The sequence below is a fragment of the Euprymna scolopes genome, chromosome 13, assembly GCF_053919585.1.
Source record: "Euprymna scolopes isolate OS-2025 chromosome 13, ASM5391958v1, whole genome shotgun sequence".
NCBI classification, from domain to species: domain Eukaryota; kingdom Metazoa; phylum Mollusca; class Cephalopoda; order Sepiida; family Sepiolidae; genus Euprymna; species Euprymna scolopes.
This window is the reverse complement of record NC_136494.1, coordinates 71,543,453-71,570,602: the sequence shown is the minus strand read 5'-3', so window position 1 is coordinate 71,570,602 and position 27,150 is coordinate 71,543,453. Positions and strand designations below refer to the sequence as shown.

The window sequence follows — 27,150 nt, the reverse complement described above, 5'->3', positions numbered from 1 at the left end:
ATATGAACAAAAATAAAAATCGTTTCAGTCTGGAAGGATTTTTCCTCCACGGGCTGATGACAGAAAAGGTGAAGTGTAGGATCATAACAGATACTACACTGTGATCCTGACCCGAAGGCCAAGGTATTTTGGTGTGTAGTCCTTTGTTCGGTTATTGAATGTTGTGAGTGTGTCAGTGAAAATTGAAAATATGTTGAATCGAAGGAAATGATATAAGAATGATATGATGGATGTGTAACGTGATTCTCAAAGACAAGCTTAGACCTGATGAGTTGGGAGGATGAATAAATCTGGACAGAATAAGGAGATGTGTGCAGAACAGGAGATTTTGTTGGTTTGGTCACATGGAAAGAATGGATGATAGTGTTTAGGTTGGTAAATGTAGAATAGTTGAGGTAGCAGCTAAAAATTTGCAAGGGATGAACAAGGTTTAGAGAGGAATAAAAACCTGGCCAGAGATAAATTAGTTTGAAAATCAATTTCTGAAAGCCATCCAACATATGCCAGCATGTAAAACCAATGTTAAATTGAGTGTGATGAGATGTGATTATGAACCCATCATATGATGGATATTCCAACTCATATTTAACAAAGAATCTTTTTGTATGAAAAATGTTAGCATCCATCAAACAATCATTTTAAAACAATAGAATTCTCATAAAAACGATTGTTCTTCTCAAAGGTCATTATTTAAATATGTTTGTTTTCATACATTTGCAAAGTGTTAATAATCTGAAATTTAGATTTATACAATTTGTTTCTATCTAAACAATTTTCACTATTATCTTTCAAATGAAAGCACAGCCATTCATACTTGCTTGACAACATCGCACTTTCTTTCGTTCAAAATTACTTTTTTTAGCACCAGATGTCGGGGAGTCTAATGAAACAAAACTCTGACTAAAACGCTGCTTTTTAATAAACTCTAACTCTGACTTTTGTACAAATTGCTGACCCCTGACCCCTGACCCCGACTCTTTACCACAGAGCTGTGGAGTTGCTGAAAAGAATTCTTTTGATTCTGACATTTCATTTTAAAAATCCTTGATTCGTGTGGGGCATCTTGTGTTAAAAAAAATCCCTGATTTGTGAAGGGGGAGCATCCCATCTTAGAAATCCCTATTTCCCGTCGTCATTCAGTTTTAAAAATCCCTAAGTCTGGTGTGGCACATAGTCTTAGAAATTCCTGACTCTTGTGATGCATCTGGTTTAAAAAAATTTTAGTTTCTGGTGTTTTAAAAATTTCTGATCCCAGCAGAATCTCTGGTTTAAAAAATTCCTGATTACATCATCATTTTAAAAATTTCATCAAAGATTTCCCAAAAGTTTTATCATACTCAATTTCACTTATGTTTGTCCATGTATAAACACAAGCTTTACCTATCCAGCCTTTCTGTGATGCAGTGAGTAATATTAGTTTTAAATTTGTATCTGTTTTGACATTTTGAAACTTATGGTAGACAGCTATTACATTCTTCAAGTTAAAATGAGTTGCTGATTTTTATTTTTTCATCATTATTTTAAAATCTCTCATACTAACAATCAACTGGGTCGAACTAAGTAATTTTTAACTATGCACATTATTGAATAAAATAAATATGTATTAGATACGTTTGAAGCTAAAACAACGCATTATTACAAAATAAACATTTATTTTGTTTGAAATTTATATTGAAATTTATAAATATATTTCGAAGATACACTTCATCATCAGTATGTCTGTCTTTCTTTTTTTTTGCCATGTTGTTGTTGGAGTATAGAATCATCAAATCTGTTGCCAAGGCCACTGGAAAAATGGTGGGAGCTTTCTATCGATCCAGTAGATATCTCACTGCTGATGCAATTCTCTATCTATATAAGAGCCAGGTACGTCCAAGGATGGAATACTGTTGCCACATCTGGGCAGGAGCAGTTAGAAAGAACTTGTCCTGCCTTGATAGAGTTCAAAATAGACTTCGTAGCCTCGTAGGAGATGTCCTTTTCTCTTCTCTGCAACCTCTATCTCATAGAAGAGATGTTGCGAGCTTGTCTCTGATGTATCATTATTTTCATGGAAAGTGTTCGACCGAGCTTCAGTCTATGGTCCCCCCTCGCCAAACTTTCACAAGAAACACTCGTCTAGCTGAAAACACTATCAATAATTCCCCCCCCACTCTTTATCTGTGCCTAAACCTAAACGTAGATTCCATGAACAAAGCTTCTTTCTTAGAACTGTACGCCTGTGGAATTGTCTTCCATTTTCCTGCTTTCCAGCTGACTACAATATGGTTGTCTTCAAGTCTAATGTAAACAAGTACTTGATGAGCCGTTCCATATAAGTTTAATTTTCTGAATCTTATTTCAGAAAAGATACTTTGGTAAAACAAAACAAAACAGTTTGAAACAAAAATGAAAGTAAAAAAGCAGAGTTGCAGCCTCAGTAGGTATAATATGTGACCCAAACACGTAGGATTTCAAACTTTATGACTTTGGCTACTCTTATTTTAAAGTCTTCTAATATTTAGTAATAATAATAGGTTAAAAAAATCTGACTCTTAGCAGTTTTATGAAAATAGGAAAATTATTTTAAATAAGAATAGCTTAAACTTTAACGCTTATGTTTTTGAACATTATCGTAAGAAAAAGGAACTCTTAGCCAAATCAAATTATTGCACATATTTAAAGCAATTATATATCTATAAAAGTGAAAATGTGTGTGTGTGTGTCTGTCTGTCTGTCTGTCTGTCTGTCTACACTTCACTACCAAATAACTCTGTAAATTTTAAGTCTACAGACTCGAGATTTGACATAAGGGATATTGAGATTTGGGAAAATCTTTTTAATCGGTTTTCGGCCAGAAATTTGGCTGTTAAAAGGTCAAAGTTTAACGATTTGACCTTTGAGAACTCTGCCAAACTCCTCCGCCAATTTTGGGTCTAAACACTTGAAATTTTAGATATAGGTTACTTGGACATGAATCTAACTTTATAATTTGATTTGAGCCCAAAACAATAAATGCTAAGAGGTCATGATTGAGGTCAAAGTTTTAAAAAATTGACCTCTGCAGTTTCTACCAAATTACTCAGCCAATTTTTGGTCTAAACATTTGAAATTTTACATAAAGTGTATTCAGACGATGAGCTCAGCAACTTACCCGTTGGTATAAGGGTACTTTTGTTGGGTGATGTCAATTTAGATCAGCTTCTTGCAAACAATGTGGCATTAATAGAATCCCTTAATGGATTTCAACAATTTCTTCAGCGCTCAAATTACACCACTCAAATTGAAGTTGGTATATTGGACTTAATTCTTGATACAGAACTTTCCTCTTCATCAGCACTGGCTTCCCTGCCCATTTAGTAATCACTAGGGCAAGGACAACAGCATATTCATTTCATTGTTTTGACTCTCGAGTGTGTATCTGTTGATATCTTATATGCTTTTATATAGAGTGATGTGGTTCTTGCTTGATTAACTGTGTTTGTGTTGGATATATACTCGAGAGTCAAAACAATGAAAAGAATATTCTGTTGTCATAGCCTGAATGATCACTTTGTTTTGTACTTTAATGTATGATTACTTTATATCTGTTTTGATTCATTTACTTCATATCAATAAAATAACAAAAAAATAACGAATGTGAACCCCCCTCCCAAAATTTAACATCTAGAATTTAAAAAAAAAAAACTTATACAGGAGCAATACCTTGTCGTGGTTATAGGGCTTTTTCGTAAGTTACTTCATTACCTTCGATTCAAAAACATGACAAATGCATCAGTCAGGGGACCATATAGTTTTTGGCTTGTTTTTAAATAGTATTGACTCTGGCAGACATTTATTATTTCATAAAGAATTTTATTATTAACAGTCAATTATAGGGATTAACTTCTTTTTTTTTTCCTGTATTAAGCCATGGTCATAAAACCATTAGCAATAGATAAAGGCGACTAAGCTAATTAGAGAATGCATAAAACTTAGGAATATCACGATAGTTAGCCAATACAAAACTTGATGTAGAAAGTACCATAGAATTTCCATGGGTTTTGCTGGTTGTTATAATAATAATAATATGTCAAAGAACAATTGCCAAATTGTAGGTTTTGCCATCCCAGCAAATCAAAGAATCAGCAAAACAAAGCAACTACACAGAACTGGAGAGAATATGAAACACAAAGACACTCAACAGAATACCAATAAACTTAAAAGCATTAGGAACAATTTGAAAACTCCTGGAAAAAAAAAGATCAGGAGTAATTTAACTCTAAACAAAGCCAACGATGACAACAACTGAAATTTTAAGTTATGGAAAATCCTTGAATGCTGAAACATATCTACATAAGCTATAAACGCTAATCAGCCACATGAAATTTGCAAAAGAAATAAAAATAATAAAAAGAACATCATGTGGACGAGGATGGCAAAAAATTTCACATATTGCATGTCTCAACAAAACACGCACACACAGTCTGATGAGGCTAGCCTTAGCTGATACCATACAAATATTTGTGAAGGGACAAGGAGTATAAAATGACCAAAGAGGGAGACCACTAATCTGCAACTTAAAGGGTGCAAAGAGTATTGGAACCTTGAGGAGGTTTATTGCCACCCAAATCTCTGAGACGACTAACGGCCATTGTCAGCAAGCAATCAATGGTAAACGACTATTGCAAAAATGCAAAATCATTTTCAATGATTTTTGAAGGCAGTGGAGAGTACTGGAAATCTGGAGAGATTCCAGGGAACGCATCAGTTAATATCAGTGAGTAATTATGAATGACAACTTACCTAAGAAATCGCAAGGAGTAAACAATAATAATCAATGAATAAGAAGAGTGGTCACCACTTATCAAGGCCCGGAAGCCACTCAGGGATAAGGGTTATTGCAAGTACAGTACGTTAGTGTGGAGATTTAATGAAGTGTTTACTTAAGGGGGCGGTTCATTAGGAATTTGTTAACGTTGGACTTGAAGACATCCAGGTTGTAGTCAGGTGGGAAGCAGGCACACGGAACAGAGTTCCACAGGTGTGCAGTTCTAAGAAAGAAGCTTTGTTCATGGAATCTACATTTTGATTTAGGCACAGATAAAGAGTGGGGAAAATTTTTCACAGTGGATTCAGCTAGACAGGTGTTTTTCGTGAAAAATTGGCGAGGGGGGGGGATCAGAGATTGGAGTTCAGAGGAGCACCTGCCATGGAAATAACGATAAAACAAGGATAGGCTCGCAACGTCACTTCTGTGGGAGAGAGGTTGCAGGGTAGAGAAAAGGGCATCCCCCACTAAGCCACGAAGTCTATTTTGTACTCTGTCAAGGTAGGATAGGCTGTTTTTAGCAGCTCCTGCTCAGATATGGCAACAGTATTCCATCCTTGGATATACTTGGCTTTTATTAGATAGAGAATTACATCAGTAGTGAGATATCTTCTGGAGCGGTAGAAGGATCCCACCATCTTCCCAGCGACCCTGGCAACAGACTTGATGTATGTGTTCCATTTCAGATCAGGAGTAAAGGACAAACCCAGAAGCTTGTCAAAACATGGGGCTTCTCCTAGACGAGAGCCATCCATTTCAATTGATGCCAGATGGGGATCAGAGCGTTGATGTTGTAAAATGTATTTCAATGGTGTTCACAAGTGATCAGATTTTGGTAGCTATTTACAATTTTAAATTGTAGCCAATTATTGTATTTCATAAGTTGCTGGTTTTGTTTAGGTCACAGATGAAAAGTAGCCCTAGTCTAATAATCTTCCTAGCCAATCTAATTATTAGCAGACAGAAACTTAATAAAATCAAGTTAAAATTGGACTAATAGCATAGTGGAATAATAATAATAACAATAATAAAAAAAACTACTTCAAAAAACAGTCTCAATTTACCGAATGCATTGCTATTTAGGTCTGACAAGATAACTTTATATAACTTTTGTATTACCTATTTTACTTCTCAACGATATCTGTGGATGAATTGTAGACATCGCTGGTTTCCATCGATCCTCAAACCAGCTCAGCTTGACAAAGAGGATGGTAAATAGCTTAATGGCCTAATGGTGTTTCCCATTGCAAACAGCAAGTTGCTGAAATAGGATATAACTTGTGTTGATACTTTTGCAACCTTGACGGTAACAGAATTGGCAACAAACCCTGCACATGAGGCAGCGTTTAGCAGAGGATCAAAAGCATTCAAATTACACTGGTTTTCTTGACAGATTTGTGTTGCAATCAATTATTATGGAGTGATAGGTTTCGCTGCATGTAGCTTCCTCGATAGTCTTGATCTGAGTGCCTCATCAAGTATCATTATGAATTTACTTGGCTTTACAAAGACCTCTCCATTATAACTATTCATGGAAATGCTTTGAGCTTGCTGTTGGCCTTTGAAGCCAGCAGGTCGTCTGATGAATTTTTTTGTATTTGCATATCGGTTTTGTAAAAGGACATATTAATTATTTGTTGTTTTTTATTGAATAAATTATATATATATATATATAAGGCTAGACAATGTATGTACCATGCTGAGATGTAGAAATTTCTAGGTTGGTATCTGAAGGCACGTTTAATTCATTGGGAGAGATGCACCCACAGTCTTCGTTAAGACATGCATCTAGGAAAAGGAAAACTGATGTAAAACCTGAGGTCTACTGTCTGCTCTGTCCTGTGGCAGCCATTCCACTGACTGAGATTAGCACTTGTACCAAAAAGTATGGTTGGTTCTGCAAAAAACCTTCATCACTATAAACAAATCAACTGGGTGGATTTCCAAGCAACTTAAGTTGGTGTGGCAGAGCTCATACGTTGAAATCGACAGGAGGGTCCATCATTACATTTTAAAAATAATATATACCGCTCCCCATGTGGGGGTACCAAATTGGTTAAAAGGGAAAATTATTCCCAACTCGCATTTAGGTAAAAATGCACTTTCGTAAATAATTGAATTCATTCAAAACATATCGCTAAAACCAAAACAAAACAACATCTATCCATCTATCTATATGATGATGATGATGATTGCAACGTCTTGTCAGACGAGTGCCACTCCCTCAGACATTTAAGATCCATGAGCCCAAATGTCTGAGGGAGTATCTATACAAATATGATGTTACAGAGTCTTTGCTTTGTACGACAGCTAAGTCTCTCTCTCTCGGTCCAAAATGTTGAGATCCAGCAACAAGCAAGAGCAAGATAGCCAGCAACAAATTAAACTGCAGGCCAGCTTAATGCGGGTACTGGTCTCTCGCTTTGTTTTTTAAATCAGAGATTTGCTTCTCCTAGAAAGGTTGCCTTCACCACGGCTTACGGGAGTCCTCTCCACCCCAATACACATATACGCACACACACACACAAATATACACTGTGCTAGTTGGCTATTGACCCAGAAAAAGAGTTCATTCGCACTATCTATCTATATATATATATATATATATATATATATATATATATATTAGCGAGAGAGAGTGTCTGAGAAGTTGAACATCATGCACTGATCTCCATGGAGTGGCCATCCTGATCATCAAATCTGTCTCCCTTAACTTTCTTCTTTGGAAAAATCTCAAATCTGTTGCGTACTAAAATCGTTCATCTGTTAAATTAATGAGGAAGAAAATAGATATTATTTGTATTTTTATTAAAACCTACTTGATGTGCGCAGTTTCTGAGACACCCTATATATATATATATATATATATATATATATATATATATATATATATATAATGAATGAATGACAAAAGTCTATATTCCAAAGTTCATGATGTTGATCATCTTACAATTTATTCCTTTAATTCAGTTGACATTTACAATTCTTGACAGTATCTTTTTGTAGCACAAAATCAATCACTTAATTATTATATCAATCAGTGATTTTATTTTGCCCGTAACATATCAGAAGAAATAGCAACAATCAATCCATCAAAAGGAGATAAAGTGCATTTTGACATGATTAAAAATCCGAAAATGGGAAGAGAAACTGTAAACTGAGCTTCTTAAATAAGGATTGGTATTTTCACAGAAATATATATATATATATATATATATATGTATATAATCTTGTTCAGGTTCTGTAGGATTTAATGATTATATTTAACTTTATTTTAAAACAATTTTCTTTATACTTTTTATTATAGAATTTCTTATTATATATTTATTGGAAATATGAAATAACCTATTTCATCTTAAATGAGTATTGTTATTGACTATTCAAGAATTACTTTTATTTCTATTTGTATAAATAAGTTCAAGATTAATTTTGAGGTGGATGCAGAGGGGAGGGATTTGAATGTGAAATGTTATTTCATTTTTCTAAATTTTATTTGTATATCATTTCTAGAAATCTGATGACCCTTACCTGAATTGGAAACAGATGGGGGACACTGATTTTGAAGAACAATTACGACTTCAAGAATTAGAAAAACAAGATGTATTTAAGACAAACTGCACAGTCGACACATATACGGACAAAGATGGTACCGTATATGAATGGGATCACAAACAAAAGGCTTATGTACCAAAGGTAAGAAGAAAAAATTTCCTGAAGTTTTTGGAACAAATTGAATTTCAGCGCTCAAGTGCTGTCAGCCTCTAAAAGGAATGGGTTTAGCATGACACTGTTCGCATCACGCAAAATGCTACACTTTTCCACCATCATCATCATCAGCACCAGGGATGGTGGTTAATTGATTAATGACATGAACTTGCCTGGATGTGCTAAGTTTGAATCCTCTTCATGCCGCAGAAACACTTTCATTTAGAGATGTATGCAACCTGATGGTCCTTCTCGTAAATTACACAACGTCTTTCTAGCAAACATTCTAACTAGAAAGATGTCAGGGGAAACGAATGCCAACAATAATCTTTTGATTCATTCGAAATGAATCATGCTCAGCAATAAAATTCTCATTGTCAAAATTTTTTTGCCCATTTTATAGGCTGGCATGTGTTGGATGGTTTCGAAACTGTACCTCGGTATTCATTTCTCCGTCCGTCTCTCTCAACTCCACATTTATCACTACCTCTCATGTTTTCCATAACCTGCTACTTTAATTGTTCTACATCTTCTTGTATCTAATGCTGCCTTCATGGAGAGTCAAGTAAATAAAGACTGGCTTGGATATGATACCCCCAAAGGAAGATGTGCAGGATAGGAGACTTTGTTGGTATAGTCATATTGAAAGTTCTTGGATTGATAGATACAGAACAGTTGAAGTAGCAGAATTGGTTGGAAGTGGATGGCCAAGTAAACTATGGGAGGAAATGATAAAGATGAATTTGAGAGAAAAAAAGAGGTAAATAAAGACCTAGCCAAAGTTAGCTTTCCTTGAAAATTAGTTTCTAAAAGCAGTCCAACACGTGCCAGCATTAACAGACATTACGCCGAATATGATGATGATGATGTGATCATGGCTTATGGATCAGAAAATATATAATGTTCTGTTTTTTTATTTTTACACTAGCCCGGGTGTTTGGAGGTGTGTGGTGAGCAAAAAGAAAAATTGGTAGTAGGCAGGCAGGCTTAAACTAATGCCGTGCAGGCGACAAAGAAAGTGAAAGAAAAGCTGATGTCTTACCGCTACTGCATGACGCGACCTGAATTTCAGAACGTTAAAATTAGGCAAAGTCAATCCAACCGATACGATTTCTTGCAAAAATGGCTCGCAAAAAATCGACAGAAAACTGCTCAGTTAAGAGTGAAGGAATTAATGCTTTTGGCCAATTTTTCGATATTTGTCATCCGAGACGCCGAACTTCAAAATGATGCCGATCTTGTGAAAATTTGTTGCATCTGTCGACAGTTTTAGGCAGACATACAAACATACATACATTTAAACAGACAGGTGAGATTTATATTATGGACTAGTGTGGATGCCTGGCGTTGCCCGGGTGATTGGAGGTGTGTGTGGAGGAAAAAAAAAGGGGGGGGAAAAAAGTGTTAGTCGGCAGGCAGGTTCGAACCTGTGATGCGAAGGCAGAAAACCTGAGGTCTTAACCGCTGCGCTACGACGACAAAGGAAGTGAAAGACATTTAGATTTAGCGATTAAGATGTTAAGTGAATGAGTTCACCCAGGTGCGTAAATTTAACGAGGTCAAACATCACACCATAGGAGAAGAAAATGACGCATTTAACTTTGGCTTCAAGCCAGTTAAGCTTTACGCTCCACAAGATGTTGGGGAAAACAGTTCCCGATAAGTCGATGAAAATAAATGTAGACGCAACCTCCTTTTGTAAATCAGAGATATTACAATCTAATAAGTATATAAAAAGTTCTAAGAAAGGCCCCCCCCCCCCCGCGAGAACTCCCCCCAGAAGCCTTTGCCAGACATACAAAAAAATTGCACACACACACAAACGCACACACATTTTCGTTTTTATATTATAAATGGTTGGTGATCACATATTTGCTAGTAAAGGAAACGAGCCTGGTCAGAGGGGTAACCATTTGGGAATACCAGGTGCTGTATGTAGGAGGACATCAACAGTTTCCTGCAAAAAGCTAATATTGCTATTTTCCTGACTGGGATATACAACTGACCGGGAATCGTGTGTGAATTTGATATTCCTATAAAACTTTCTTCTTCACGTGAAGTTGGTGTGCTTCTTTGTTACAGTAGTAATGTAAGGACGGTTTTTTTTTTTTTTTAATTAAAATTTTCAATTCTTTTTTACATTTGTGATCAACAACGAAAGCATTTCAGGTGAAAACATTATCACGTACTTATGTGTCATGGTGAAAATAGTATAAATTTAAAAAATTATGAAAAATGATCCAGTAAAAAACTAATTACAAGTAAAAATACAATTATTGAGTTTTATTATATTTTTTACTGTGAATCAGTTGTGCAGCCAAATTTTGTGAGAAACAAGGGAGATAACCCTTGACTTAAATTAAGAGTCCGCCGTCTTTAAATACGCTCTCTGGGAACATAATTGTGACTGCTTTTTTATTAAAAATACTTCTAGCACATCATCTATTGGATCATTTTTTAAAAAAATTTTTACTAATTTTGCCATTATAGGTAAGTATTCACCTGAAATGCATTGGTTTAAAAGATAACCAATGTCAAGACGCACCAAACTGCTTTTCTTTTTGAAAACTAAAATTTTGTTTTTTAACAGATTGATGATGATTTCATAGCACAATATCAAATGAACTATGGCACGTATGCTAATTCAGGAGATACGGAAAGTTCGGAGCAATCAGAGAAACCTGCTGCTTCCAGTGAATCGCAACTATCTGCAGAGGACAGTGATGAGAATGCGAAACAGTGGAAGGAATACTTTGAATATTGTAAGAATTACTATGAACAACAGCGGCAGAACAGTGATGGCAAGGATGCTGCAGATGAAAACGATCCATCCTACAATTATTACTATTATTACTATCAGCAATATTGTCAACAGCAAGAACAACAACAGCAGCAGCAGCAAGTGGAAGACCAAACTACTGCAGATGCTGTGCCTAAACAAGAACAGCAGAGTAGCACAAGTGAATCAAACCAAACTTCGGAGAAAGCAAAAACTCCTCTGAACCCCCCTGGTAAAAGAACAACTGAGGACTTGGGTTAGTATTTCATTTTTGTTGATGATTTTTTCTTATTATTTCTTTTTATTTCTTTTTGTAATTTGATGACTTGTATTATAACTGTAAAAGATGCCCACTCAATTATTCAACTCATCAACAATCAAGATAATTGTATTTATTTGCCCCCAAATGAGTGTTATATTGCGAAATATATGATCTCCATCGCGCCTATAATTACATGTAAACAACACCATAACACAGATTGTATCAGCAGGAGCCAAGCTGTAACAGCAGAGATAGCAGGACATAGCTTTTATTAGCAGGAACAGCCATTAACACAATAATATCAATATATAAACAACAATGACGGCGCCTTGTGTTTACTCTACACTATTTGATCAATTGTTAACAACACGTTAAGGTATTGGAAACCATGCTTCTTGTACCCATCCTTCCATTACGATACACAGTTCATTCTAGCAATGAATTATCTGGCATAACACATTGCCAAGGAAATAGCTATGCTAAGAAGAGGAAGACACTCAGATTTCATCAAATAGGATACAAGTCTATATGATAACAAGAATAATTATGAAAATGCCACAAGTGACAAACTCAGTTTAAATTCATTCATAGACACCAAGTTTAAATGGAAACAAACAAATGCGGACTCCGGGAAACAAACATTCTCTTATAACAAGGCTAATCGTGACATTGCAACACACTGACAGCAAAATGTTTCCTCTGACAGCAACACAAATTGTTTGTCTTCAGCTAAGTCCGCATGCGCAGTACATTAAGGTTTGGGTCATTAGCTGGCGGCAGTAGTTTGTGACGGAGCTTGTCTGGATGACTCGTATGGATTACTCTTTCTCTAACAGCAGCAGCAGCAGTTAGCCTGAACATCTTTACGCTTCTTTCCCATAGCAGCAGGAGCCTGCTAGTTTGCGATACCAGCATACAGTCTATACAACACCCAGCTAATACTGCTTCCCTTGTCTCTGTGCCGAACCTAACATTTACATTTTATGCACAATAAAGATACAGCGACAAGAACAATTTTAACCCATCTTTCTTTTGGGATTCCTGACAATAAGACATTACTAATCCTCTTCATTTTCAAAAAAGCTTAATATCAAAGATATTAATAATTTCCTTCCTCTCGGGAATATCCTGACAACAAGAGACAATTTTAACCATTTTGTTTCTTTATAATAAATTTTTAGACTTAATATTCCTGTGTGTCTTTCTTGTTACCATACGCTAATTTTGTTATTATAATTGTCGTTATCAAGTGTTGACATACAGCACCTTATAACAACAGTATGACATGAGGGAAGTTTTGAAATTATGCTGATTTAATGTGTGAGGTAGTGGTGTGATTGTTGACACAGGTCCAAGAATTGAATCTGCCCTTTCATCACGTCTAAAATGTGTCAGGAGTCTTACTTTTTCTTTGGCTTCTGCAAATATTACTGAATCTGACTCTTTTTCTCTGAGGCGGAGAATCAACTTAAAAAATGCTGAACTCAACTTTCAGAAATTTCTGATCCCGATTCTCTAGGTCCTGGATATGACTTTAAACTATATCCGATGGTGAGGCCCCAGCTTTAATTGCCATTGTTCCCAGGTCCACTCTGACCCGGAGTGGTAGTACCTGTTAGGGTCCCAACTATGGGTTAAATAGTATACAACTTGAAAAACAAATATACTATATTAAAAAATCGTTCTTCAAAATCACCAGATTCGGCATTAAATAACCTGAAAAGGGTTGATATGCCGTAAAACAAAACAACCAACAAAAACAACCAACCCGATTCTCTAACTTTGAGATTGAGAATCAACTTTAAAACAGCTGAATCTGACTTCTTAAAAAGTTGCTGACTCCAACTATGTTTAAGGTTGGTAGTTGTCTGAAAATTCTACTCTTTCAGAAATTACTGACTGACTCTATCTCTGATTTAACAGAACCTAACCATGTGGATGAAATAAAGGGTTCAATTCGAAAGTTTTGATTGGTTCTCAAGTTAAACATTAAGATTCTCAGTTTAAAATGATGCCCCTGAAGAAAGTTGGAGGTTTGTGGGAACTGCGTTTCCACACACCAGCGAACACACGGACACAAACCTGTGACATTAAGGTAAACATAATTAATTTTTGCCTCGAGAGGGCATAGCACCTTGCATCCGTATCCGCTTTACTTCTCTCGCTCTCTTTTTTTTATTTGGATGTTCAAGGATGCAGGCATCTTAACACCATGCTCCTGTATTGCATACAAAAGACATTCATACTCCCACAAAGAGACTCTCAAAAGACTCATGCAAGTAATTTTTTCTTACATATTCTTTGGTATCGAACTGTTTCTTACTACTTTTGTAACGTTTGCTGTAAATAAATGTATATCGGTTGTAAATTATAATATCGGCAAATCTGTGTATTCATTCTTGGCTCAGAGAACCAAGCAACCTAATTACACTATTCCTCTACTCACATAGAGGGTGACTTTGCACTCCACAGGTTATATTGGCCAAAACTTTATAGAAATAACCAAGATGCAGACAGTAGTCCAAATGATGCACAGAACACTTGTTTGTTATTGAGTTGCGACAAAATAAAATTCCACTTTTAATAATAAACACGTAAGAAACACATTTCCTTTTGTAAAGGCATATCAATCAAACAAACACTGAGCATGTGTGATTTTTGTGTCAACGTGACTTTGATAATTACACATTGAATTATTTTTTAATTACTATTAATCGAATATTTATTTATATTTTATTTATTTTTTTTATTCTTTGGAATCCTTTGAGATGAGACTTTAAACAAATATTTATTGAAGTTAATAATTTTGCATAAAATAAAACAAAAATGTAAAAACAGCCATATTTAAAAAAATTAATTTAATGATGAAATTTAATCCACCACAGTGTATTTTAATTTTTTTGTAAGGAAGTTAATCTTTTCCTAATAGTATAGTTGAAAAAAAAAAAGAATTATTTTGTGATCCTTCAAAATTTGAATGGAAATTTGAAAGCATTTAAAATGTTAAATAAAGTCATTTTTGGCTTTGAAATTCTTAACAAATCCCCACATATTATTAAAGGTTCCGGAAGATTGTTACATGCAATATATGTATATTGCTGACTGACTCTATCTCTAATTTAACAGAACCTAACCATGTGGTTGAAATAAAGGGTTCAATTCGAAAGTTATATATATTTGGATGTTCAAAGATGCAGGCGTCTTAACACCATGAATATATATATATATATATATATATATATATATATATATATATATAATAACAAGCTAAACCTCTGCAACTGTCCTAGAAAAAAGAAAAATATTTGGTTTAATCCCCCCTTCAGCTCAAATGTCAAAACAAATATACCAAAAGAATTTTTTAATATTGTAGAAAATTCTTTTAAGCAACCGCATGAATATAGCACCGTATTTAATAAAGATGCTATTAAAATTTCCTACTCTACAATGCCTAACCTAGCACAAACGATAATAGCATCTCATAACAAAAAAAATTAAATTATCTCAGACCATCCCCTTCCCCTTAATGCCAAAACTAACTGCAATTGTAACAATAAGCAAAACTGCCCACTCCAAAATGATTGCATCCACAAAGATGTCATATATTCATGTACTGTTACTGTTACCTTGAAAAACCCCTACAATAGTTACAAATAATCCGCCAATGACAGAAATCCCCCATCCATCTACTACTCAAAATACAACTCTAATTAATGAATCAGCCCATCCACTGATCGTTTCTCCCACAAATAACGTCACAACCAACAACACAAATAGTATCAATACTGATGAATATAGTAATGATGGCAACAATAATAATAGATATCATAGCATTAATAATAATAACCCGCTTCATTTTTCTCAAGACACTTATAATACTCAAATGTCACCTCTGAATATAGGTCAAAATATTTCAGTACAAATTGAATCTACTATTGCTAATTATAACAACCCTAAATTAAACCATAATCCAACCCCAAATCCTAACAGAAATTCACAAACTTAAATCTAAAAACATCCCTTTCTCTATAAATTGGGCTATTCTTAAGAAGTCTAAGTCTAAGAAGTCTAAGTGCATATCTGAAGTTATAAGTATAATTACTTTTGGCCAAAGTATCAACTTAATTAACTCTTAGAGTGAACTTATTTCCCAATGTAAACATAAAAAAATTCAAATATAATCAATTCGAAATTACTTAGCTCACCTCTTAAACCTACAGCTATAAATTTAATCAATATAAAAGATATCTTCTATTACCCCCACTTTTTTTTTTTTGTGAAACTAAAAGCCCTTCCGTATCCCTATTGCTTGTGCACTAGTTTTTTCCCTTTAGTCTCACATTTTTTCCTATATTATTTCACATTATTTTATTTTTATATATATATATATATATATATATATATATATATATATATATATATATATATATATATATTTTATATCTGTGTGCATATACATTTATCTATTTACATGCATACATTTATAATTTATAATTCTGCATTAAAATTATTCAACCTGAATTAGTTTCCTGTTTCTGACCTATATCTACCTATTCTAAAAATAGATTTAGAAAGATGACCTTCTACATGGCCCATCCCCTTTCTTTCTCGCCTCCTCCCTCATCTATGTCTATATCTCTTTCTCCCTTCTCTTGATTTTTTGATATCCTTTCTTCCTCTCTTTTACTCTTATTTCTCTTTTTCATTTTTCTCTCTTTTTCTCTCACAACCCCTTTTCCTGATTTCATTTGGTATCTTTGTTTTAACACCCTTTTTTTCCTTGATCCGTTATTAATAAAAAAAAATGTTGCATATTGTGACTTATCCACAACCTGATCATTTTTCTTGAAGCTCCAATCTACCCTGGACATTTATATTTACATTTTCTCCCAATGAATTTTCAACACACCCATTTCTGTGATCTATTAACCTGCAAAATTTATTGTATATTTTACAAACCTCTTCCCTCTGATGAGAAGAATTGTTTTATTTGTATTCCTTGTCAAATAACTAAAATTTTGTATACCTTCCTTATAAGTTTAATTGTTGAAATTTTGAATAAATTTTCAATATCAAGATTTTATATATATATATATATATATATATATATACACTTCTTAAATGTCACCACTGCATTACAGAATAGACTTATGATTTTTGTAATGCTGAATTTTATCACTGTCTTGTAATTAATCAAGGTTTTATCGTTATGTTTTTTTTCCAGGCTGGTTTGATGTTGAAGATAAGCACAACATGAATGTCTATGTGTCCAACCTTCCGCTCGACATAACAGATGAGGAATTTACGGAATTCATGAAGAAATGTGGTCTGATAATGTTTGATCCGAAAAAACGCACTCCAAAAATAAAATTGTACAAAGATGAAAATGGCCAACCAAAAGGAGATGGATTGTGTTGTTATATAAAGGTGAGTTGATTTTATCCACTGTCATCAAATGTATTTTATAGGACTAGATCACCTGATGAGTCAACGTTGGTATATTGTCCAATTTTTTTCTTTTCTTCTTCTTTCACATTGCTTGTTTTTTTTTTCTTGCCTTTTCTTTCTTATTCATTTACCTCATTCTCTTACTCTTTTTTCTATCCTCCTCCTACTCCTTCCTTCCTCTTACCACTTCTTATCTCCTTCCACCATCTAAAACATTAAATATGCAAATAATGAATCAATAAACCATAGAAATGTTTTCTTGCATTTATATATATATATATATATATATATATATATATATATATATATATATATATGTAAAATTTTGTTGAAAATTCAAAGACTCACATGTTCTTTTTTATAACCTTCATTTATTTCCTGGATTTTTTCCATTACAGCTGTTTCATTGATGAGTAGGCAATTTTACGATTTATGTTTCCATAAAAATATCCTGTCACCATCAACTTCTTAACATGTTTATCCATTAGACTTTTACAACAAAAGGTATATTTAACATGCTGAACATCGTATTTGAGTAAAAAGATTTCCAAAGCCATGCCTCCTCACTTCCTCCATCTTTTGGTGTTATGTGAAGATAGTTTTCCGTTTTAACTCGTAGTTTCATATATATATATATATATTTTTTTATCTACTATTATATAAAAGTCACTTTATGTGTGTGAGTTTCTTCCTCATATGTTCCGAAAGGGCTGAGCCTATCTTTTTTATGTCTGGCAGTGTTCTTAGATATGTTTTGTACAGAAATTCATTTGATCAGTATCAAAAATCGAAAAAATCTAATCCTAAAAATAGTCTTTCTTTCTTATATATAAAAAAGAATTTTTACAGGGGAATTTTTTACGTTACACTAGCAAGGAAGATAATAAAATCTTTGCAAATCATTTCTTCTGGAGATATAGCTCATTGGTAGAGCATTCGACTACAGATCGAATGATCCCCTGTTCCAGCCCAGGTCTACCTCACCATTTTATTTAAATCTTTTCTTATTACTGAGTTGAATTTACAATAAAAGAAGAGGTACGATTTAAAACAATTTAAAATTGCCACAAATCATTTCTTTGTTAGCATATTTTAAAAGAAAACAGTAATTAGAAGTGATTTTTCCAGGGCATTCATCGCCAAGCCCAAATATCAGCTGACGTGATATTGTAAACAAGCACAAACGGAATTTGATGAGAGACATGATCATTATTATTTAAAAAATTATTCCTCGTAATATATAATATTCAATAGAAGATTGATTCCATAATACATACGCAATCTGCATAAATTAAAATATCATGTTCATGCGTATTGTACAATGCGCATTGTTTCTCTTTGGGGAACTGTGAATCTTTTCTCCCGTTCCCCCCCCCCCTAATTGTGTCATCATTTTAATTGTTTTTTTAAACGTTAATAAACTTTATTTTCGTGTCCCTGTAATTTTTGGCACATTCAATAGTTCCCCATCAGAACTCTTTACTTTCGACATAGAATTATTTTTACGCTATCGATTTTCTCCTGATGAGATGATAGCTGAAAGAGCTCTCAAGAGACTTCCGCACATTATATTTAAAACAATATATATACAGTACTGTTTCGCTGTTTCACAGCTCATCAGTGAATATTATATATATATATATATGTGAAAATAGTTCCAGACAAAGCATAAAGCCACTTGATATAAGAGGTTAAAAAAAATACTATTTCAAGGTCAAAAACTAGTCAATGATAAGTGTTAAACACAAATAAAAATTCAGAAACATTTATTATTAAAAATACATACTATAAAAAAAAACAAAAAACATGATTTTAAAAAGTAAATATTTTTTTCTTTTTAATTTGATTTCTCTTTACAAAATAAATATTTGATTATAGTTTCTCAGTTTTTCTCGTCGACTGTTGCAGCATGTTGTTAAGGAAAATAAAATGTAACTCATTTTAATTTCTTCCAAAAAATACTTTGGTTCTGGATATGATCTTAAACTATATCCAGTGGTGAGGCCCCAGCTTGTGGGCTTTTGGGAGTGTGGAGCCACTCTTTAATTACTGTTGCTCCCAGGTCCACTCTGATTAAATAACCCGAAAAGGGTTGATATGCCATAACCCGAAATTAAATCTATTCTATTAAAAAAATTTTCTTCAAAATCTTTGGATTCGGCATTAAATAACCCGAAAAGGGTTGATATGCCAACTAACCAAAAAATACTTTAACTTAAAATTATTTACAGTGCTTCTGTATAGTAAGAGTGCAATCTATATATGGAATCTCAAGTAAAACAAACGATACCTGCGCAATTATCATGTCGCAAAGAGTAACATATCCAAAAATTACGAAAAAGATAAGATAGAAAAATAATTATTAATGAAAAACAGTTTTTGATGAAGTTTATATGAGGAACAAATGTGTCTGACATGTTTGAATTGCTTTTGCATCACGTGATGTTAGTAAAAGTAGCTCGTTTCTCAGAAATTCATAGCATAATTATCTCCCCTCTCAACTTTTCTTTTTTCTTTTTATGTAGTCAGATCTAGCAGAATCGCTTGATTTTATAAATTTCTTTTTTCATTAATAATTATTTTTGTATCGTATCGTTTTTCATAAATTTGGATATACTACTCTTTGTGACATAACAATTACATAAGGCACCATTTGTTTTACTTGAAATTCAATATTTTGATTTTTAAATGTCGCTCTTAGAATATAATATTTTCTGTGCCAAAACCAAAACGTAGATTTCATGAACAAAGCTTCTGTTTTAGAAGTACACGCCTGTGGAACTCTCTTCTGTTTGCCTGTTTCCCACCTGACTACAACTTAGATGTCTTCAAGTCCAACATAAACAAATTCCCGATGAACCGCCCCCTTAAGTAGGACACTTTATCAAATCTCCAATATTAACGATTACTATGATACTATCCCATTGATTACTGTACACGCAATAACCCTTATCCCCGAGTGGCTTCCGGGTCTTGATAAGTGGTGACTACCTTGTAAAAAAAAATATTTATATATATAAATGGCTGCAGAAGAAAGGGATGTAAGTCTGTATCCGCCTATATAGAGGTACTTTCTTTGATTGTAACATATTTTGGAGAAAAAAACGCTATAGTTTAAAAAAAAACGAGAAAAGTGAAACGTTTGTTAGTAAATAATATACTAAGAGCTGTTGCATGCTCGTCAATATTTCCTTCCTTTTATAATTGGATATTTGTTGAATTGAATTGAATTATGCTATTGTATATGCCATTAAATTAATTGAATATTAATGAATTACAACAAATTTAAAAGAAATTTAGGTTATAGTCAGCTAATGTAGTTCCTAACTTCCGGCGTAATGCTACTGGAAGCCGTCACAAGTTCCTTTGCTTTTGTCTTTCACACCTATATCTTCCCTGTGCGTGTCCTGTTTTTTTCTTACATTTTGTCAATTCTTTTATACTTTCATTAGCATATATTTATTTTATAAATTCTTAAATAAAAAACTTGTATTTTGTAAAATTAAAAAGAACAAACTTTTATTTTCATAATTTCATAAACATATATTTCTTATAAAATTTGAAATAAAATAAAAACCTATTTTTAAAATTTTCTTATTAAAAGTACAAAAAATTACTAATTTTGTTAATTTTAATTGTATATTTTTCAATAATATCTTTTTCTCGTATTTTAATCGCTTCACCATAGAAATACTGAAGAATAATAAAAGTGAATGGACTTATTTGTTTTGTCACCACTTCCCGTAATGCTACGCCGGAAATTAGGAAAGATGTTAGTAACCGAAGTTTACTTTTAAACGTGAAGGCAGACGTCAGGTCCGGTTGAGAATTTTGACGTGCTTCCTAACTTCCGAGTCCTGGATATGACCTTAAACTATATCCAGTTGTGAGGCCCCAGCTTGCGGGCTTTTGGGAGTGTGGAGCCACCCTTTAATTACCATTGCTCCCAGGTCCACTCTGACCCGGAGTGGTAGTACCTGTTAAGGCCCTAACTATGGGTTAAATAGAAACTGATTTGAAAACAACAAATATATTCTATTAAAAAATTTTTCTTCAAAATGTTTGGATTCGGCATTAAATAATCTAAAAGGGTTGATATGCCGTAAAACAAAAACAACCAACTAACCAATCCTAACTTCTGGTATGTCTGCTACCAGTAACAAAGCAGTGACAAAGCAAATCAGTTCCTTCTCTTTTTTTCTCTCACACCTATATCTTCCCTCTGCATGTATTTCTTTCTTATTGCGTTTTTCTTTTTTTTATTCAATAATCATTGAAAAGTTTTATCAGTTTTATTTTAATTAAGAATTATTGAAATTAGTTTTATGTTTTTTTTTTAAAGAATTTATTTCAATAAATTGCTTCATGATAGAAATAATGAAGAACAATAAAAGCGAAGGAACTGATTTGCTTTGTTATCCCATCCGGTAGCAGACACAGCAGAAGTTAGGAAGTACGTTAGCTGACTATAACCAGAATTTCGTTTTATAAAGATGATCCCTTCTTTGGTGTTTTATCTAATTTCTTAGGAATTCTCTTTTGATTTCAGCCGGAATCTGTGAGTTTAGCACTACAAATCTTGGATGGCTATGATTTACGTGGCAAGAAAGTCAAAGTAGAGTTGGCAAAATTTGAAATGAAAGGCAATTTTGATCCTGCTAAAAAAAAGAGAAAATTAACCAACAAAGAAAAGAAGAAATTCAAAGAGAAACAAGAAAAGTGAGATTTTTTTTTTTTATTATTTTGTAAATTTTAATTTTTGGTCTTTCTTTCTTTTTATGTTTTAGTAAAGATATGCAGTTACTAGATATTTTATATATGTTTTATATTTATTATATATACATTAGAACCCCGGGATATGGTGGCCCTACGATATGTTTTTTTTCAAGTTATAATATGGAATAAAATGTTTTTCCGGCCCTTGGTTACGATATTTGCTCCGCCTTACGGTGTTATTTATAATCTTATTTGATTATATACCTGTGTACTGTAATGTACTGTACACATATACATGTGTACTGTATACTGTACTGTATTTTGTTACTAATTCTTAATGCTGTATCCTGGAGTTCTACTGTTTGTTTTTTATATATATTTTATATGTTTTAATACAGATAAGCAGTTACTAAATATGCAGCCATTACCACTATTTATTCTACAGTAATACCTTGAGATATGAATTTAATTCGTTCCATGACCGCCAACTGATCTAAAAAAAGATTGTATCTTAAAATGATTATTTCCATTTGAATTAAATTAAACAGAATTAAACCGTTCTAAGGTTAAGAAATTTACCCCCAAAAAACAGGCTCAAATTGCGCTCAACAGTCACTAAAGAAAGATAAATACAACAGCAATGACACAAAAATTGATATATAATAACAAATTTTAATAAAAACAATAAAACAATGGAGTTGTACTAACCATACAGGATGCATGCAAGAAGGAGGGAGGGAGAGAAGCAAGGTTCCCATGCACACACACACACACAGCGTGGTAACGAAATAAGGGCAAGATTATGCACATTAAAAAACATTGAATGAACTTACTAAATGTTTAATATTTAAGTCTTAATGTAACAGAAAGGATGAATAAAAAAAATAATAAAATTGTAACTATGAAGACAGGGATGAATGGCTAATGAAATAAGCTAGAAGGAGGAGGAAGGGAGAATGGGCTGCTGAGACGGCATAGCCTAGCCTAAAATACACACACATGCACAAATGCACACTTTTTTTAATTTATATTTTTTATTTTTGTTTTATAATTTTTTGGCATTGCGCGATTTTTAAAATCATATCTCAAAAAAATTGTATCTTAGAATGTAAGTATAGATACGATGTATCATATTTTGAAAATTTTGTATCTTAATTCATTACTCAAGGTATCACTGTACTTTGATTTTATTTAAAAATTCATAATCTTTAACATATCTGGTTATAGTCAGTTAATGTACTTCTAGTGGAGCGGTACTGGAAGTAGTGACAAGGCAAATCAGTTCCTTTACTTTTATTTTTCTTCAGTATTTCTATTGTGAAGCGATTTATTGAAATAAAATAGAAGAAAAAGACATTATTGAAAATCATACAATAAAAAGTAAGAAAATTATACTGATAAAAATAAAACGTTTAGTCTTTAGTTACACTTTTTAAATAGTTCATTACTTAAAAAAAGATTTCAGTAATTCTTTAAAAAAAAAAAAAAAAAGCGAAAAAGTTTTTAATAATTAATAAAAAAAAAACCCCAAAAAACTAATTTCAATGATTTTTATTTAAAATAAGACCTAAAAAACTTTTCAATGATTATTTAAATAAAAAAGAAAGATAAAAAAAACATAATAAAAAAAAAAAAAGAGTACATGCACAGGGGAAAAAAAGTGAAGGAACTGATTTGTCTTGTCACAAGATCTGATAGCCCTACACCGAAAGTTAGGAAGTATGTTAGCTGACTATAAAAGATACTTGTTCCGCAACTAAAAATAATAAATCATTTTTTTGTATATTGTTATTATTATTATTATATAGAAATACTAGCAAAGATACCTGCGCTTTGCACGGGACTTTGCTGTACAGTCGGGTACCCAAATGTACAGCAAAGTTCTGATCTTGACCTTGACAAATGGTATGCACCATCCCTAGGTTGGAGATCATCATCATATCAAGTTTAGTCATGATCAGTCAAGTGATGTGGGCTGTAGGAAAGTATATATACATAAGCTATGACTTTGACCGTTACCTTGGAAAATGGTGTGCACCATCCCTAGGTAGAAGACCATCATCATGCCAGGTTTAGGCATGATCAGTCCAGTGGTGTGGGATGTAGAAGAGTTGTGTACACACACACACACTACTACTTTATATATATATAGCTGATGCATTAAATGACCTTGTCTGTCCATCTGTCTGAGGAATAGTCTCTATCAAACTATTCTGTCAATTTTAGGTCTACAGACTTGAAACTTGTTATATAGGGGATTTGGATCTGTGGAACAAATTTGATTTGGTTTTTATCTGGTAAAAGTAGCTGCTAAGGGGTCAGAATTGAAAAAAAATTGGAAGTTGACTGAACATGTTATTTCTATGTATGCACAAATATACATTTATATCTTCAACATTTTTTAAAGTTTTTATTTTGCTATGGACTTAGAACAAATGATGACGAATAAGGTTGGAGAGACCCATTTTTTTGCTTTCGATTTAATCAATAGAATATTGAATCTATAATAATAAATATGAAATCTGCATACATTAAAATATCATATTTAAGCATGTTTTACAACTGGACCATACTGGGTGACTACTACTCTATATTGGGTACAATATAATAATCAATAGAGAATTGACTCTATAATAATAAATATGAAATCTGCATGAATTAAAATATATTTAAGCATATTTTATAACTGGGAAGCCTGGTAGTTGTTTTCTATAGAAGTAAAGAAACTTATTTACTATTCAATTTGTTCGTGTAGTATGTTCAAATGCATGTAAATCAGATAACAAGGCTGGAAAGAGAGAAAGTCACTCTTTCTCTAAATGCTCATAGAGATATTAAAAAATATTAAGAAGTGGTTGAATCAACATAGAGTAAGAGGGAGCCCAAGTGAAATACATAGAGATGAGTGACTTGTTCGGTTAATTATAAATTATGACTAATTAGAACAATTAGAACAATTTATTTTACAAACATAACTCAATCCTTGAACAAAGGTATATTTTAGTATATATTTTATGCTATTATAATATGTAGGTAAAAAGCTTTAGGGAAACAAATGTTGATTAACTCACATTTTCTACAATATAAAACATGTGCAAAAATTATAAGCTATTGACTTAGAATGAGTGTTTTATGCCAAATTAAAGGTTGTATATAGTTAAATTTGTGCTCACTTTTGTATTAAATACTAATCTCTATTAATCCCTAATAGTTTCTGAGAAAAAGTTGAACAGACAGACAGACAGACTAATAGAAATATATTATTTAAACGACAAAATAGGCGCGAGTGTTTGTGTACGTCCACGAAAGGCTTTTGCATCGGGCTTCTTGTGTCGGTTAGATTCTGTGAGAAGTTTTCGCATACTTTCCAAATCGTAATATCTTGCATTTGCGAATGGACATCCTTTCTTTCCTTTTTTTTATCGAGTTAAAAAAAATTTCCACCGTGCTGTCGTCTCCAGTGTTTGTTTGTCTTTTTCGTATAAATAAAGCGAAACTATTTGAATGCAAACGCCTGGGATTCGTGCCAGGTACACGAAAGTATCCTGTACCTCTATAAGGCCACCATTCGCCCATATATGGAGTATTGCTGTCACATTTGGGCTGGTGCATCTGCTACTAGTCTCTCGCTCCTTGACAGGGTTCAAAAGAGAGTCGCAAACCTGATAGGCCCTGAACTGGCATCTAAGCATCAGCCTCTGTCCCATCGACGAAATGTTGCATCCCTCTGCCTGTTCTACAAGTATTTTAGTGGTGATGAACTGCAAGCACTTGTGCCCCCACGACGTGAGCACCCTCGACAAACCCGACAGGCTGCTAACTCCCACCCTCACACTGTAGAGATCTCTAGATGTAGAAGATCTTTCTACTCCAATAGTTTTTTCCCTAGAACCGCCAGACTTTGGAATTCCATTCCAGGTCCCTGCTTCCCCAACAGTACTGACATGCAGAAGTTCAAGTGTAACGTGAATCGACATCTTGCTGCCCAAATCCCTACAAAGTACTCCGGTAGTTGTTGCCCCTGATAGTAACCCCCTACACCAAAGTGGCAATTTGCCTTGTTTGGGGTGAAAATGTAATAAAACAAAAAAAAAAAAAATTGATCCTTGGTCAATGTCGGGGAAACCCTTCATACTGAGACAGTTACTATTTATTTGGATACTGCCAGAGAGCCCCCATTTTGAGGGAGCTGGTTTCCCACCCACATTAAAAACGACCTTGTGTCTAATTTGCTTTCGTGGGAGGTTTAAAAGCAACACCATTTCTGCAAGTCCTCTTTTATTTTTGATTGACTATGTTAAATTTGAACGCTTTAGGTCGCGTCGTGGAGTAGCGGTAAGACGTCAGATTTTCTTCCACTTCTTTTCCGCCTTTGCGTCACGAGTTCGAGCCTGTCTGCCTACTACCACTTTTTTTTTCTCAACACACACCTCCAAACACTGGGCACCCAGGCAGTATAATATAGATTCCGGAGTATTCAGATCCCAAAGATTTATGCCAAGATTACCTATTTAATTATATTTTCCAAATTTTTATCCCTTTGAAACTTAATGATAAAAAAAAATGATTTAATCTTAAAAACGTCTATACATGACTCTTTAGCACTATAAAAATCCAAGCTCTGAGGCAACTATTTGTTTTGTATTTTTCTATTTGTGAATCCACACGTGACAACATGAAACGGTCTTTAAAATCCAATCTTACTGTTTGCGTGGGACTAAATAATGTTATAAATTACAGAATTGGCATACAAGATTCAAATATCATCAGTGTTTTTTTTAAGACTAAAGTGTCAACACTTATCAAGGTCAAAAGCTATTTAAGGGTAAAGCTTAATGGAATGGATGGATTGTCAGTTGAATGGTGACTAATATTATATAAGGATTAACAACTGGACAGAATCTCCAATGTAAAAGTCCATTGGCATTGCCACAGATACGCTGCTTCCCAGTTGCTTCATTAGTCATGCTATCCAAAGAGAAGAAAGTGAACTCCTATGCTGCAGCTCTCAAACTAACGCCTGTATGATGACATAAAATTTGTTTACATTGGACTTGATAACAGTAATGTTGTAGTCAATTGGGACATAGCCCCATAGTACTGTGTTCCACTAACGAGTAGTTCTGGGAAAGAAACTTTGCTCATGGAAGTTCTGTTTAGTTTTAGGTACACAGAGGGAGAAAGTGACAGTGGTTGTAGCTAGACAAGTTTTTGTTGTGGATCTTTTATAGGGAAGGAGGGTGGGGTCACAGGTTGAAGCTCAATAAAGCTCCTGCCATGAAAATAATGATAGAATAGAGAAAGACTAGCAATGCTTTTCTGTGAGAAAGAAACAGTGGAGGAGAAGAGAACATCACCCATTAGATTGTGAAATTGGTTTATATCCTGTTAAGGTAAGAAAGGGTGCTCTGAGAAGCACCTCCTGAGATGTGGCAACAGTACTCCATCTTA

General features: G+C 33.6%; 1 protein-coding gene across 2 annotated transcripts in view; it reads left to right on the top strand.

The window, feature by feature from the left end:
* Positions 1 to 27,150, top strand: part of LOC145292066 (17S U2 SnRNP complex component HTATSF1-like) — a 116,066-nt gene that overhangs the window by 4,700 nt on the left and 84,216 nt on the right. For both annotated transcript variants that reach the window (XM_080138118.1, XM_080138119.1), the window contains exons 2-5: positions 8,300 to 8,482; positions 11,085 to 11,529; positions 16,760 to 16,962; positions 21,533 to 21,702. In XM_080138118.1, coding sequence (XP_079994244.1) covers positions 8,333 to 8,482; positions 11,085 to 11,529; positions 16,760 to 16,962; positions 21,533 to 21,702 — 968 coding nt within the window. In that variant the 5' untranslated portion in view covers positions 8,300 to 8,332. The remainder of the gene's footprint in view (positions 1 to 8,299; positions 8,483 to 11,084; positions 11,530 to 16,759; positions 16,963 to 21,532; positions 21,703 to 27,150) is intronic.